The sequence below is a fragment of the Hyperolius riggenbachi genome, chromosome 2 (assembly GCF_040937935.1).
Source record: "Hyperolius riggenbachi isolate aHypRig1 chromosome 2, aHypRig1.pri, whole genome shotgun sequence".
In the NCBI taxonomy this organism is placed as follows: Eukaryota; Metazoa; Chordata; class Amphibia; order Anura; family Hyperoliidae; genus Hyperolius; species Hyperolius riggenbachi.
In genome coordinates this window covers 559,782,280-559,798,025 of record NC_090647.1, presented here as the reverse complement: position 1 = coordinate 559,798,025, position 15,746 = coordinate 559,782,280, and the positions used below count along the sequence as shown (strand labels likewise).

Here is a 15,746-nt window from a genome sequence, read left to right as displayed (position 1 = left end):
CATTCAGAGTCAAAGGGGCCCCATTAGCACATAAACCAGCCCTTGCCATCCTGTCAGCGGTGGCTGGATGGTATAAGTTAAAGGGACTGTGAGCAGTGCAGTAACTATGGAAAGATGCATATCATTTTAAAGCTCTCTTTCTCCTCTTTCCAATGATATATAAACGGCTGCTCTATGCCTTTTAGTTTTTGATATTTTTACGATCGAAATCATGGCCACAGGATGACTTTTCTCCAAAGTTGGCAGCTCGATTCAGCACAATGCAATGAAATATAAGGAACCCAGGGGGATATAATTACAAACATCATGCTGGTAGGTGTGAGGATGTAATGAATTAGTTGTGGGTATGCTTAAAGGCATATCCACAGGCACTGCTTGGAGTCCCTTTAAGGGCTCTGCCGCTGACACAGGAGACCAGGGTTCGAATCTCAGCTCTGCCTGTTCAGTAAGCCAGCACCTATTCAGTAGGAGACCGTAGGCAAGTCTCTCTAACACTGCTACTGCCTATAGGGCGCGTCCTAGTGGCTGCAGCTCTGGCGCTTTGAGTCCACCAGGAGAAAAGCGCGATATAAATGTTATTTGTCTTGTCAAATGATGCCGTGCGCTGCTGATTGTCTTCAGAGCCAGGCTCTCCTCCTAGGTCCCCCTCCTGCTACTGTGCGCTCTGCCGCTGCCCACTCCACCCTCCCTTCCCACAGAGAACCACAGCTGCAGCAAGAATGATAGCAGCAGATGGCAAACGCTCACTCACCTATCCATAATCCAAGCAATAGAGATCCCGTCATCTGAAACCCATCTGTCTCTTCTACAGTGCAGCCGCTCGCTCTGAACTTCCTGATTCTCAGATCAGACATGAAGTAGGAAGTAGTAATAGTAGTAGTAACAGAGCGGCAGCACTCTAGAGGAGACAGATGGGCTCCGGATGACGGGACCTCTATTGCTTGGATCGCAATAGGTGAATGTGATTCATCTGGTGCTGTCATTCTCCCCCACTGCGGCTGCCTTCTCTGCTGGACTATCGTATTCACTGGGATGGAGGCTGCATGGTGGCTGTCTAGTTTGGGAGGAAATTGGTTGTTCGGTGGTGGGAGTGGTTATGTAATTCTGTCTAGGGAACGGCTTCCGGTTTGTCGGTGTCCAGAGCTTTCTGCTATTGCCAGGCTGGAGATGCAGGGGGAAAGGGCTGCTGCTGTGATATCTGGCGCCCTCTTCACAGGGGTGCCTCAGCCCCTGAGTGCAAATGTCCCAGCCATTCATCTCTCACTCTGCATTTTGCCGCTGCTATTCCCTGCATTGTGCACCCACAGAGGAAAGCGTGCTGTTGCCCATAGCAACCAGTAGCTCGGCTGCCCGGTGTGTGCAACATATTGCTGTGCAGCTGCATCTTCTGATTCTATTACGACATGATGGGGGGGCCCAAATCAGTTACTTTGCTTGGGGCCCCATTTAGCCTTAATCTGGCTCTGCTCATGGGAGCTCAGTCTGAGGTGGAGGTGGTATTATCAGCCAGAGATTTTGGAGGCAGAGGGGAGGAGGGAGGCTGAGACAGGAGTGGAGTTTTCACAGGCTGACGGGAGGAGATACAGAGCAGCTTGCCAGTGTAATAACAGAACATGGCTGCTCTCATTTTATCACAGGAAGAAATCAGATACTATTGAAGCTGTTCACAGCTAGATTTGCTGTGTAAACTAAACTTTAGATAAGATAGATATAGACTTCTTTAAAGGACCACCAGCAATTTTTTTTTAAATAAGTGTATGCATATGTATAGGATGTACATTTGTTCCAGAGTAGAATACACTATTGTAAGGGACACGGGGCAAAAGGCATTTATAGAGTGACAGGAGAGGATTTGACTAATCCCATCTACTCATGGGGATTTTCAGGTTCACTTGATATAAAAAAAAGCACTTCCTGGACAGCAGTTGCTCAGTCCAACTACAAGACAGTGTGCATGCTGGCATCTTTGCCTAGATACTCTCCACAGAAGGAAATACCCATAAGGAGATGGATAAGTCCAAAACCTGTCATGTTTACTGTAAGTGACACTGCAGGACAAATTATTTGCAGTGCATGTTACTTTGGATATGTTTTTACAAGAATGTTCCTATATGAGCTGCAGGGGGAAAGTCAAACGTCTAGCCAAAAATTAGTTTTACCAAGTTAAAAACACGATACTTTGTATTTTCTATCCAGACTATTAAAGTAAAAATCACATTGCAATATAAAGACAAAAAGCTGAACAGAATAAGTTATTTATTTCAGTTTATACAGACAAAATGAATGTTTCCAAGACTCAAACTTGCCTTCAGTGATAACATCCCCCAACACAGGGCAGCAAGGGGTGGGGGAATTTGGAACCGCAGCACAGTGCAGCAAGGGGAGGAGTTTTGTCAAGTGAATCTGGATGGATATTCAGCAACTCAGGAAAGGACTGATGCAATTCTACAGGAAGACGCAAGCTATTCTCCTTCAGGGGAGCGCAGCCTCCTCCCCTTAGGAGGCACAAGCTCCTCCCCCTCAGGAGGCCCAGCTTCCTCATTGAAAGGCACAAGCTCATCCCCCTCAGTCTTGTCCAGCTGGTAGGAGGTGAGAGATGGTGGCTTATTTTCTCCCGGCAGCGGCTCAAACACCAGGATGTGAGCGCAAGTGTCATCCGTATACTGCACCTGTAAACACAAAGATAAAGGCCTCAATTCACTAAACTTCTCCTGTCTTTATAGAGTTGTTACCATGGTGACAAGGCATGTAGTATTCAGGAAACATTTTACCTCAGGCAAGCCTAAAGTTAACTCTGGAGTTATTTTAAGGATTGGAGAGTTAATTTAAAGACAGAGTTAAAGACAGGCTGTTAATTAGCTGCATGTGAAAATAACTACAGAGGAGGTAAACTACAGAGAAGGTAACTTAAGGAATGAAGAGGTAAGATACTCACGTGTGGAGGTAAGTTCTCTCTTGCCTTATCTCTAGCATGATCTTAGTGAATTGAGGCCAAAGTCTTTAGAAATGTGACTTCTCTTCCCAGTCTGCAGAAATCAGAACTTCTAATATAGTTCTCCCAGGCCTGATATGAAATAAGCTCTCATCTGTAAAGGTGCCCATACACCACTAGATATTGCAGCCTGATTGCCCTTCCGAGTCAATCATTCCATCTAGCTGAAGTTGGTGTAGAAACATTTCAACCAAAAGGCTAGATTGGACTGATGGAAAGTTGCATTGATGCAATTCCACCACAAAGAATGCAAACTTTCCTGTGTTTGATACACATACACTGCTGAATTGTGATTTCCTGGTTTAAAATTTTTATTTGTAAGTGAAGTGAGGGGAGCACAGTCAGCTTCATTCCATTATAATTAAGGCCAGTTGCCTGGCAGTCCTGCTAAGCTTTCGGTTTTATAGTTGTGTTCAGGGGCGGGCCGAGGCAGAGGCGAGAGAGGCTCCAGCCTCAGGGCGCAGTGTAGGAGGGGGCGGGGCTGAGGCGAGAGAGGCTCCAGCCTCAGGGTGCAGTGTAGGAGGGGGCGTGAGGCGGGGCCGAGGCAGAGAGAGGCTCCAGGCTCAGTGTAGTAGGGGGCACAGGGCCGGGCAGAGGCGATAGAGGCTCCAGCCTCAGGGCGCAGTGTAGGAGGGGGTGCACAGCTCACTCGGCTATCATTCCCCTATTGTGTTTAAAGCTGAGAGAAATAAGAAAAGGGGATACATGGCAGTGACTGCAAGCCAGATAACTAGAGATTAAGGTATTGGGGGCCTCTTAGGCAAATAGCAATCAGTGTGTGACGGAGGGATGGGGGTGCATTTTAGGGTCTCAGCCTTGGGTGCTGGAGGACCTTGTCCTGCTCTGGTTGTGTTTGAGTCACACCTGTAACAAGCATTCAGACTTTCTCTCACTTTAGCCTTTTTTTTTTGGGGGGGGGGGGGGGGGGATTAAAAAAAAAAAAAAATGTACCAGAGGAAAAGTTGATACATCCCTGGTGCTTCCTCCTGCCCACGTTGACCTGATAGCTTCCTTGTCCTCAGTCGCTGCCTGGTTTGTCCACAACTGGCTTCAGTAAGTCAGTGTAGTCCAGCCAGGCATGCTCCCATGGCCGGGGCATTCAGCACAGAACATGAGACAGGGGCGTGTGCAGCCACACAGCATGTACCGGACAACTTTCAGGGGCAATTTGCAAAGGATACTGGTGGCAACTGAGGACAACGAGGGAGCGTCAAGGTCAGAGGAAGTATACATTTCTTTGGACCCTCATAGGTTTGCTAGATTAAAAATTGTAAATTCTTGTGATGTATGTCACCCCTATAGCTGATTTGCTCCACATTCCCACACTTGATACCTGGGAGGAAGCAGCATGGGTGTGACCAGGAGCACATCAGCAAGTTGACCCCCCCCCCCCCCCCCCCACCAGGCCAGCAACTTGTATGCATAATCTGATGAGCAGCAAGCGTACATAAAAAACCTGGAAAAGGGCATGTGGTGTATCTGAAATTTAAGGATTTTGTCAACCATATTTTATCAGTTGTGATAAAAATCAAAAATATAGTTTAGAACACTGAAAATAATGTATTGTGTATAACCTTTTATCATTTCTTCATGTAATAAAATCTTAAAGGATTGTTTAAACCAAGGAAAAAATATAAGTAGCTTGTTACAGAGTTATAACTGTAGCAGCTTTACTAGCATTTTACTACAACTATACCTAACCCTACTCACAGAACCCTCCCTGTACCTATCCCTAACCCTTAAACCCCCCTGATGGTGCCTAACCCTAAAACTCAAATTATCAAAAATAAAAATTTATATTGAGTTGAGGCATTTTTGTATTTTCTACTAAATATTGTAGTATGGAACTTTACATAGAAACTATAATTATGTTTGTAAATGTTATTCACCAGCACCCATTGAAAATGTTATTCACTGGGTGCCCAAATTTCCTATCAAGCACCCATTAAATATTTAACATGAGTCAATGGCGGTGCCATTTTTTGTCTGCTTGCCTCATGTGCCCAAATCTCCTGCCGCTCAGAAGCAGAGCCATGCATAGCGCAACTGAGTGTCAATGTAAATGCTGCAAGATTTTTAATTTGTTCCATTGACTGGTTGGCAGAACACTACAAGCAATGCTTTTCCTGATCTTTGATTCAAGTTAGTGACCTAGAGATGAATAAAGCTTTTTTTTCCACACTTGCTCAGGGCTTCCTCCAGCCCCATAAGCATGGCAGTGTCCCTCGCCGTCCTACAATGTCCCGTTCAACTGCAGCAAGCGCAGAAAGCCCTGGCGATGTCAGACAGTCTGGGGTTTGATTGCAGCTGCATGGAGGATTCTGTGAGGACAGCAAGGGACGCATTCGTGATTATGGGGCTGGAGGAATACCCGGGTAAGTTTAAAGCTGCTTTTTTTTTATTCGTCTCTGGGTTGCTTTAAATGAGCCTAAACTAAAGCTTTGGACATACTTAAGGCTTCAGAACTTCACTTTCAACCACAGGCAGCTCTATACACCATGCATTAAATAAGGGCACCAGAAGAAGGTTGTGGGGTATAGCTGAAATGTTATAATATTTTTATTGCTTCATCTAATAAAATGGCAAACTATTGTAGAACAAAAATGTACACTTGTAGTAGGGCATAGCAAAAACATTGGTAAATATTACCGATATCCAGATAGGTTGTAGTAATATGCCCACACTGTTCAGCCAGGTAGAACGATGCAAGTTGTGGATTGAAAACTGTTCCCCCCCCATGGACTTTATGCTGGCTCAACCATACAAGCTACTGTCTCTTCAGTGCTCCCTCCAAACCATAGCCTGCAATTCAACTGTTGCTATGGCACACTGGGATGCTTAGATTACAATCAGGCAGGGCCGGGCAGAGGCGAGAGAGCCCTCAGTGTAGGAGGGGGCACACAACTCACTTAGCCATCATCCCCCTATTGTGTTTGAAGCAGAGAGAGATATAAGAAAAGGGGATACATAGTGACTGCAAGCCAAATAGAGATTAAAGGGACGTCCGGGAAACAAAAAAAAAAAAAAACAAAAAAAAAAAAAAAAGGAGGGGCTTCTACCAGCCCCTGCAGCCATCCGGTGCCCTCCTAGTCACTCACTGCTGCTCCAGTCCCCCGCCGCCAGCTAGTTTCATTTTTGCCAGGCCGCATTGTGTACATTTGTATGCATTCCTGCTAGTGTGGGAACGCATACATTTTTTTCACATTAGCGGTGCAACGCTAATACATTTGTGGGGCAATGCTAAAATATTAGTGTTGCACCGCTAACATGAAAAAAATTGTATGCGTAATGTTCCTGCACCAGCTGGAATGCATAAAAATGGTCGCAATGCAGCCTGCCAACGCGCCCCCCCCCCCCGGTCAGCAAAAACAAATCTAGCTGACAGAGGGGGACCGCCGGAGCAGCAGTGAGGGACTACGAAGGCACAGGATGGCTGCATGGGGCTGGTAGAAGCAGAACTAGCTGTCAGCGGGGGACTGGAGCAGCAGTGAGTGACTACGAGGGCACAGGATGGCTGCATGGGGCTGGTAGAAGCAGAACTAGCTGGCGGCGGGGGACTGGAGCAGCAGTGAGTGACTACGAGGGCACAGGATGGCTGCATGGGGCTGGTAGAAGCAGAACTAGCTGGTGGCAGGGGACTGGAGCAGCAGTGAGTGACTACGAGGGCACAGGATGGCTGCATGGGGCTGGTAGGAGCAGAACTAGCTGGCGGCAGGGGACTGGAGCAGCAGTGAGTGACTACGAGGGCACAGGATGGCTGCATGGGGCTGGTAGAAGCAGAACTAGCTGCCAGCGGGGGACTGGAGCAGCAGTGAGTGACTACAAGGGCACAGGATGGCTGCATGGGGCTGGTAGAAGCAGAACTAGCTGCCAGCGGGGGACTGGAGCAGCAGTGAGGGACTACGAGGGCACAGGATGGCTGCATGGGGCTGGTAGAAGCAGAACTAGCTGCCAGCGGGGGACTGGAGCAGCAGTGAGGGACTACGAGGGCACAGGATGGCTGCATGGGGCTGGTAGAAGCCCCAGGTAGTGAAACTTTGTTGGACAATCCCTTTAAGGCAGGGATGTCAAACCGGTCCTATGAGGGCCAAGGTCCTAACATTTTTGACAGCTCAAATTAATTGATGGTTCTGAATCAGGAAAGGTGCGGTCCATCAGGTATAACACATTCCTCTCTTTCTCAGTCCATCATGAACACTGGCATGGATCTGGCCCTCCAGCCCTGGAGTTCGACACGTGCTTTAAGGTGTTGGGGCCCTGGGGTGCCTCTTAGTCTAATAGTAATCAGTGTGTGATGGCTGGGAGGGATGGGGAGGTGCCTCTTAGTCTAATAGCAATCAGTGTGTGGCAGCTGGGGTGGGAGGGATAGAGGGGCGCACTTTGGTATCTCAGCCTTGGGTGCTGGAACACCTTGTCCCGGCTCTGCAATCAGGGAGTGCCAGAAGTCAGCAAGTAGACAACTTCTAGGTAACCAAGAATGCAGGAGCAAGACGCATAATGTCAGGGCTGGTTCTCGCCAAGCAACGTGAAACATTTGCATCAGGCGCAGAGCTTACGGGGCAGCATTTTTGTGCTGTGTTTACACCAACATGCAGAGGAGGAGGAGACGCAAGAGGAGAGCTAGGTGGAGTGGTCATTGGGGAAAAGCAGCTTGTTGTGCTGTGTGAGAAGTCTGGCAGTGAGTTAGGAGGGAGGCAGAAGGGGAACAGGGTTTCATTTGACTTGCACAGCAGAAGGGAGGAGGTGGCACTGCTGTCCTGACTGAGGAGGAATGGAGTAGCTGAGGGTGAGCAGTTTGTCACCCACAGCCAGCGTGCTATTGTGTTGGGCTGCAGCATGTCATGTGAGAGCATTAAATGAAGCAGAGTAAATTGTCTGGTGCTGCTGTGCAATAATTTCAAATTGGGGAGGGGATGGGGCACCCTCACAAGTTTGCCTCAGGCAGCAAAAAGTCTAGAACCGGCCCTGTAAAGTGTTAGATGAAGTCAGTAGGATTAATGCGTGTTGCAAGCCTTCTATTACTAAATCTCAGCAAGGTAAGGTTACTAATACTATAAACTTCTTGTGCCAAGACCCCCCAGCATCCACATGTGCACAAGTTACCTTGATGAGGTAGTTCATGCCGGCCACAACCTGTTGCCTGTACGATTTGGCCACAAACATGGTGGTGTTCACTCCAGACTGCTCCAAGAACTGCGGCTTCACCTGCAGAGGGGAGGGAGATATAAGATTACACAGCATGTAATTCCAACTACCCTCAAGTTCACACTAGCAAGTCTAAGAGTTTTCAATCAGTTTGATCATAATGGGGGGCATTGAACATCGGTGTGGTACATTGGTCAGATGTTTGTAATGTCAGAAATTGATTGCAATTCTCAATTTTACAAATAAAAAAAAAAAAAGTTATTGTGTGGCCACCTTAAGGATGGAATAAAGTTGAGTCAATTAAACACTTCAGTAGAAAACACATTTTACATAGATCTGTATATCAGTCCTAAAAGAGGGACACATGAGGGAGAAAGAGGGACAGGGTTCCTAAAGAGTCCCTCAAAGTGAGGCCTGGAACCCACTACAAATTGGTAATTGCAACGGTTATCATTTTGTAAGCGATTTTATAGCGATTTTAAAGAGTAAGCATTTTGCCAGCAAGTGTGTAGTGATTAGCATTTTTAAGTGATTGGTCCTTTTAGTTAATTTTTTACAGTGTGCAATAACTTCAAAACTAGCAAAATCGCTCTGTAGTTTGACGAGCAATTAGGCCATTGTTTATATACTTTGCAGAAACGTTAATGCTAAAAATGCTGAATGTCCTGCGTTTGCAATCGCTCCAGTGGAATTTGGCCCATCCATTAAAAGATACGATATTTACCTCTTCCAGGCAGAGAAAAGAAAAGGGGAACGCAGCCTAGTTGTGTGCGAGGCACTGAACATACACATGTCTATCTCATGTCACCTCAGGTATCCTTTAGCATTAGCCGAGTGTTTAGGGAAATCGCTAGTGTTTTGAATCGCTCCCTAAACACTCACAAATACGCTCTAGTGGGTTCCAACCCTGACAGGAGCCAAGAATGTTTGCAAACGTCTTTCAGAGAACCAGCTTTTGTGGATGAAATCTCAAATATCACTTGACACATTGGCTGTGAGTACTCCATGCTCGTATTGTGTCTCACATTACAAGAGTGACCTGTTAGCTTTTCATTAGAGGGAACCTTAATTGAGAATTGAGAGGGATGGGGAGGTTTCTTTTTAAACTATACCAGTTCCCTGGCAGTCCTGCTGCTCTATTTGGCTGCAGTATTGGCTGAATCAGAAACAGGCATGCAGCTCATCCAGTCTGACTTCAGTCATAGCTACGGATCTGCATACTCTTTGAGGGGCTAAAGTATTGGAGACAGGATCAGCAGGAGAGTCAGGTAACTGGAATATATAAAAAAAAACAAAAAAAAAAAAAACACACATCCTTCTCAGTTTAGTTTCCCTTTAAGGAAGAGGACCTAAAGTAGTGACTGAAGAAGCCATTTAGCTGCACTTGTACCACCGCTCTGCCAAGCAGGAATCAACCTGCAGCCTTCTGACAGGGCTGTTACCATGGCAATTCTGAGTGGAGGCAGGATAATATAAATTATGCTGTGACCAAATGAAACTAAGGTGGACATTGGATTAACTTCTGCCTCAGTTTCATTTGATTGGTCAATTAACCTACATCATTTTCATAAAATTAAGCTTCAAGTCAGAATGTTGTGCATGTGACTGATCACTCCTACTGCTGAGTTGCTGCAGCTAAATGGACCAGTAGAGTCACCTTAGCTTCACTCTATTGAGCCTGCAAGCTGCATAGACTACATAGAGCAGTGTTTCAACATTTTATTGGTATATGTACCCATTTTAAAACCCTGTACTCTCCAAGTACCCCCTGGCATAGTAAACATTATCACAAGTACCCCTTGACAAATATATTTCATTGTAGTACATGATAATTGGTTCTAAACTATTTCCAAGCATTTACTATTGCTTTTAATCAGCTAAAATACTAATTTGGTGTTTAAATAAGATTTATCATTTTCTAAGACTCTAAAGTTGTTATTCTTGGTTAAGTATATGAAAACAGAGTACCCCCTGGAACCATCAGAAGTACCCCCTGGGGTATGCGTACCACACGTTGAGAACCTGGGACAGAGTATTATGTGCATGTCATTGACAAGCACTGGTTCCCATTAACCCCAACCCAGCCCTTAAAGGACAACTGTAGCGAGAGGGGTATAGAGGCTGCCATATTTATTTCCTTTTAAGCAATGCCAGTTACCTGGCTGATCCTCCGCCTCTAATACTAGAAGCCATAGCCCCTGAACAAGCATGCAGCAGATCAGGTGTTTGACATTGTCAAATCTGACAAGATTAGCTGCATGTTTATTAGCTGCATGTTTATTTCTTGTGTTATTCAAACACTACTGCAGCCAAATAGACCAACAGGGCTGCCGGGCAACTGGTATTTAAGAGAAAAATAAATATGGCAGCCTCCATATAGCTCTCACTACAGTTGTCCTTTAACCACTTGCCGACCGCACACTCATACCGTGCGGTGGCAAAGTGGTAGCTGGAGGACCAGCGACGCACATTTGCGTCGCCAGGTGCCTCCCTAATATCAGGAAAGGCCGCTCGTGCGAGCGGCCGTTTCCTGTTAGATCACGGAGCATGTCTCCGTGAATAGCCTGCGAGCCGCTGATCGCGGCTCGCAGACTAAATGTAAATGCAGGAGACATTTGTCTCCTTTGTTTACATTGTACGGCGCCGTAAGGCAGATCGGCGATCCCCGGCCAATCAGCGGCCGGGGATCGCCGCCATGTGACAGAGGACATCCTGTCACAGGCTGCACAGGACAGATAGCGTCCTGTGCAGCCCCGATCACCGGGAGGGAGGGGGGAATGTCGCCGCAGAGGGGGGCTTTGAGGTGCCCCCCCCCCCACAACATGCCACCAGCAGGAGCGATCAGAGCCCCCCTGCACATCATCCCCATAGGGGGGAAAAAGGGGGCGATATGATCGCTCTGCATGCCAGCTGATCTGTGCTGGGGGCTGCAGAGCCCACCCAGCACAGATCACAAAAATCAGCACTGGTCCTTAAGGGGGGGGGGGGTAAAGGGTGGGTCATCAAGTGGTTAAGCCAGGTACACATCCAATTGTGATTGGCCCATCTTACCACTGCCATGTAGTACGAGAGCCTACCTACACATGGGCATGAGGCAAAGCTTCTTCATCTGTTTTCACCTTATGTTACATTAAGCCCCCAAAGAGCACAAATATAAGTCCATATCCCTCATACTATTCATTCTTTACTAGTGTCATAATTGTAATTTTGCATCCCAATTCACAATTACAAGAAATTGTAATGCAACGTTTTGGGAATATTTCACATGGAAATTAAATCCAGCTGTAATTTTGCATCAACTTTTTAGCAGTTAACAGCAATGCCACCATATGTTATCACCAAAATTGCTATGTTAAGGGGAATATTGGGGGGGGAGAAACACCCCATTTACTTTCCCAATAATACCCTTAGCATACGTAGCAGTTTTGGTGATAGCATGCATATGGGCTTTGCTATAACCCCCTAGAGTCAGCATGAAATTGTGCAAGATTTCAGATAGGTCACTTCAATCGCATGTCCAAACTAATCACATATGGCTGTAATTGCAAGAAAAGAAATTTACACAACATTTTGTATAATCATAAGTAGCAGATTACAATCAGGCACTTGCACACCATTGGGCTCTATTCACAATAATTTTCCACATGCAGAATTGCACTTGCTGTAGCAAGGGCTTATGGGACCTCAGTCTGGGCAGGAGGAGGAGGTTATTAGACTGAGATTTCAGGGGCAGAGGGGAGGAGGGAGGAGAGGGGATGGAGCTGAGGGCTGCAGATGCTATCAGCTTGCCTGTGTGTAATGTGACACACATAGCTGCTTTCATTGTATCACAGGAACAAATAATCAAAAACTGTTGAATCTGTTTGTAGCTAGATTTGCTGTGTAAACAATCCAAACTTTAGATAAGACAAGCAATTTGTTATAGTTTCTCATCTCAGATCCCTTTAAGTGGAGTCTGGAGCACTAGGTTTGCTGGTCTTAGCATTTTTCGTGTGTAAAGGAGAAAAACAAACGACAAAAAAAACAGAAGTTATCACTAGAGAATATAGCAGTCAAAAGTCTCTTACCACATGTGTGATTGTGACTAGAGCTCAATGTGGCGGCAGTTGGGTTGTGCCTGTCAACCAAGGAGCATTTTTGAAATTAAAGTAATTCTTGCAAGGTCTCCATGAGGTGATAGACTAGTCCAAACCAGACTGGTCAGATCTTTACTACTTACTGTGCCAAAGTAAAGAAACAGTGGTAAGCCTTTAGATTAGATTTGTAAAATTTATATCAACAAATAAAAACTTGCTTTCATATTACAGCCTTCAGAGAAGGCTCCTCTAACTGATATATGAGCTTTACAATCTCCCTATAAGAATATCACTGCCACTTACTGCATCACAGAGAGCCTGGATCTTCTCATCTACCTGCTGCACTTCCCCAAATCCTCCATCCAAAGGCTGCTGAACTTGGGGCTTCTGGTCACACATCTTCTATTGTGCAGCAACTGACTGAATGACTGCAGGTAACCAGAGCAAGTGCTTATATATGTGCGGGCTGTACCATTACCAGCTGGAAGGAGGGGTGGGGGACCAACAACTAGAGATTAGGAAGGTCAATACAATGCAAATAGTTCCAAGTTGATGCAAACTTTTTATGCAAATTTATGAAGTTTGAATATGTTTGAGGCCTCTTTTCCAGGGACGGTTGATAGGCAGTGAAATGCCTCTCAAACTCTAACAACGGCTCACTGCTGCCTGATAACTGCTTGTTGCTGCCTGATAACTGCTCACTGCTGCCTGATAACGGCTCACTGCTGCCTGATAACGGCTCACTGCTGCCTGATAACGGCTCACTGCTGCCTGGTAACTGCTTGCTGAGCACACAGTTCAACAGTCCGTGGAAAAGAGGGCCAAGGGCTCAGCCACACTTAAAGCACTTTTCTGAGTGCTTTGTGATTGATTAGCGCTTTCTGTGCGCTTTTTAAAACATTGCTCCCATTTACTTTCATTAAAATTGCAGTAAAAATCGATGCGATTGCGTGATCTCATACGTGAAAAATTGCAGCAATTTTTAAACGATTTTTACAGCTAATTTAATGAGAGTGATTGGGAGAGATTTTTTAAAAGCGCTCAGAAAGGAGCTTATAGTGTAGCTGAGCCCTAAGGCCTCTTTTCCACGAACTGTTTACAGGAAGTGAAATGCCTCTCAAACTCTCACAACTGCTGACTGCTGCCTGGTAACTGCTCGCTGAGCACACAGCTCAACAGTTTGTGGAAAAGAGGCCTAACTGGCAGAAAAGTTGAGGGTGATTCAGGTTTTCAAGAAGGAGACTATTCTGCCTATTTAGTGGAGATGGTTAGCGAGATGCAAATGATTGCAGTTTACATGCAAATTTTATGCAGTTTGGAATCTGTCCAATCAAATGCTCTCACTGCTGATTCTAAGGCCTTCCTTCCATGGACTGTTGAGCTGTGTGCTCAGCAATCAGTCAGGCCTCTTTTCCACGAACTGTTTCTAGGCAGTGAAATGCCTCTCAAACTCTCACAACTGCTCACTGCTGCCTGGCAACTGCTTGCTGAGCACACAGCTCAACAGTTCGTGGAAAAGAGGCCTTACCAGGCAGCAGTGAGCAGTTGTCAGGCAGCAGAAAGCAGTTGGGAGAGTTTGAGAGGAATTTTACTGCCTATCACCAGTCCATGGAAAAGAGGCCTTACTGGGGATGGTCAGTAAGATGCAAATAATTCCAACTTGATGCAAGATTATGCAAATGAAGTGCGCATATATATGCAGTTTGAAAATGGACCAATCAATTTAAACCTTGGTAGGATTTGATTGGTCCATTTTGTGAAGCTGCATAAATTTGCATACAAATTGCTACATAATTCTGCATGCCAGTGGGAATTATTATTAATATCATTGGCTATTTCTAAGGCCCCTTTAACAGGCGCAACAACTGACAAGCGCAAATTCACCACCTTTCAGCTGCTCTCCTGCACCAGCAAGGCACTAGTTCAGGCCTCTTTTCCACAGACAGTTGATAGGCAGTGAAATGCCTCAAACTCTCACAACTGCTTGCTGCTGCCTGATAACTGCTCACTGCTGCTTGGTAACGGCTTGTTGCTGCCTGGTAACTGCTCACTGCTGCTTGGTAACGGCTTGTTGCTGCCTGGTAACTGCTGACTGCTGCCTGGTAACTGCTCGCTGCTGCCTGGTAACTGCTCGCTGAGCACACAGCTCAACAGTTTGTGGAAAGGAGGCCTAACTGTTCAGGACTGAGGCTGAGCTCGGACAGAGGCGCCCCCCCCCCCCACATGGAGTCCGATCTGAGCGGCGCTGTGCTCAGACTAGACTTAAGCTACGAAGAACATGTTGACAACTGATCGTTTGTTGTCACGACGAACGAACTTTTAATTGATGAAAGAACGCCCTAAGTAAAGTTAGTTTTAAAAGGTGTGTAACGATCTGATCGTTAGAACGAACGTTACATCACGTAAAAGTAACTATTGCACCTGCGCATAAAAATGAAAAGTTCCATGGAGAAATAGTGAAATGCGCATGTCAAGCTTAGTACGAACGACCGTTTCCAACGATGTACTACTTTTGCAAACGATCGTCGTCGGGAAAAATCCGCCAAGCTAGATCGTTCGTTTTGAATGATCTAGCTCATCCGTCGTTAGACTTCATAGTCGTTGGCTGCATTTTTTTCAAACGATCGTCGTTTGAAAGGATCGGGGAACGATCGTTTCAAACGACTATAGTCGCATGTGTGTACGCACCTTTAGCATGCCTCTGTTGCCCTTTGAGGACCTGCTCTCACTAGGGCGATTAGCGGGTGATTCCTGCTAATAGCCGAAGTGCTAGCGCAATTATAACTATAGGACAGCCCAGGGGCAATAGGAGATTATGGGGCCCCGTACCAGTGTCGTCCACATTTCATGTTATTTTTTACAGAGTAAGATCTAATAATTTACTGCCAACAGATATTTTATACTGATAAAAAAAATAACCCTACGCTGCGCTATGCGCGGCGTGCCGAAAAATGGGTGTGGTCACGCAACAGAATGTGGGGGTGGTCATGGGTGGGCCAAAATATACATGACCTTGTCAGTGGTGTAAAAGGTCTGTCGGGGAAGTTTGAGCTCTGCCTTAGTGTTTCCCCCAAAATACATGTAATCTGACAGAATTTCACCAAAAATGTACGCCATTTGGCAGAGGTTCCTCCAAAATACAGATAATATGGCAGTCGTTCCCCCAAAATAGACGTAATCTGGCAGCAGCAGTTTCCCTAACATACACATAATTTGGCAGCGGTTGCCCAAAATATGCATAATCTGGCAGCGGATCACCCAAAATACATGTAATCTTGCAGCAGTGGTTCCCCCAAAATACACATAATCTGGAAGCAGCAGTTACCCTAACATACACAATTTGGCATCGGTTCCCCAAAAATACACATAATCTGGCAGCAGAGGTTCCCCAAAAATAGTTAATCTGGCAGCAGGTACCCCAAAATAGGTGCCCCCAGTATAGGTAACAGGTCTAAAGGTATCCCCAGTGGAAGTAACCAGGTGTATTGGTGTTCCCAGTACAGGTATCCAGGTCTATAGGTGCCCCTAGTATA

At 46.0% G+C, this 15,746-nt stretch overlaps 1 protein-coding gene across 1 annotated transcript; it reads right to left on the bottom strand.

Moving 5' to 3' along the window:
- Window positions 1-2,239: 2,239 nt before the first annotated feature.
- Window positions 2,240-12,670, bottom strand: LOC137545150 (stefin-C-like). Its single transcript, XM_068266260.1, has 3 exons — window positions 12,517-12,670; window positions 8,096-8,197; window positions 2,240-2,669 (listed from the first exon to the last, which is right to left on the bottom strand). Exons 1-3 carry the CDS (start codon window positions 12,610-12,612, stop codon window positions 2,463-2,465), a joined length of 405 nt encoding a protein of 134 aa, XP_068122361.1. The 5' UTR covers window positions 12,613-12,670; the 3' UTR covers window positions 2,240-2,462.
- Window positions 12,671-15,746: the final 3,076 nt, after the last annotated feature.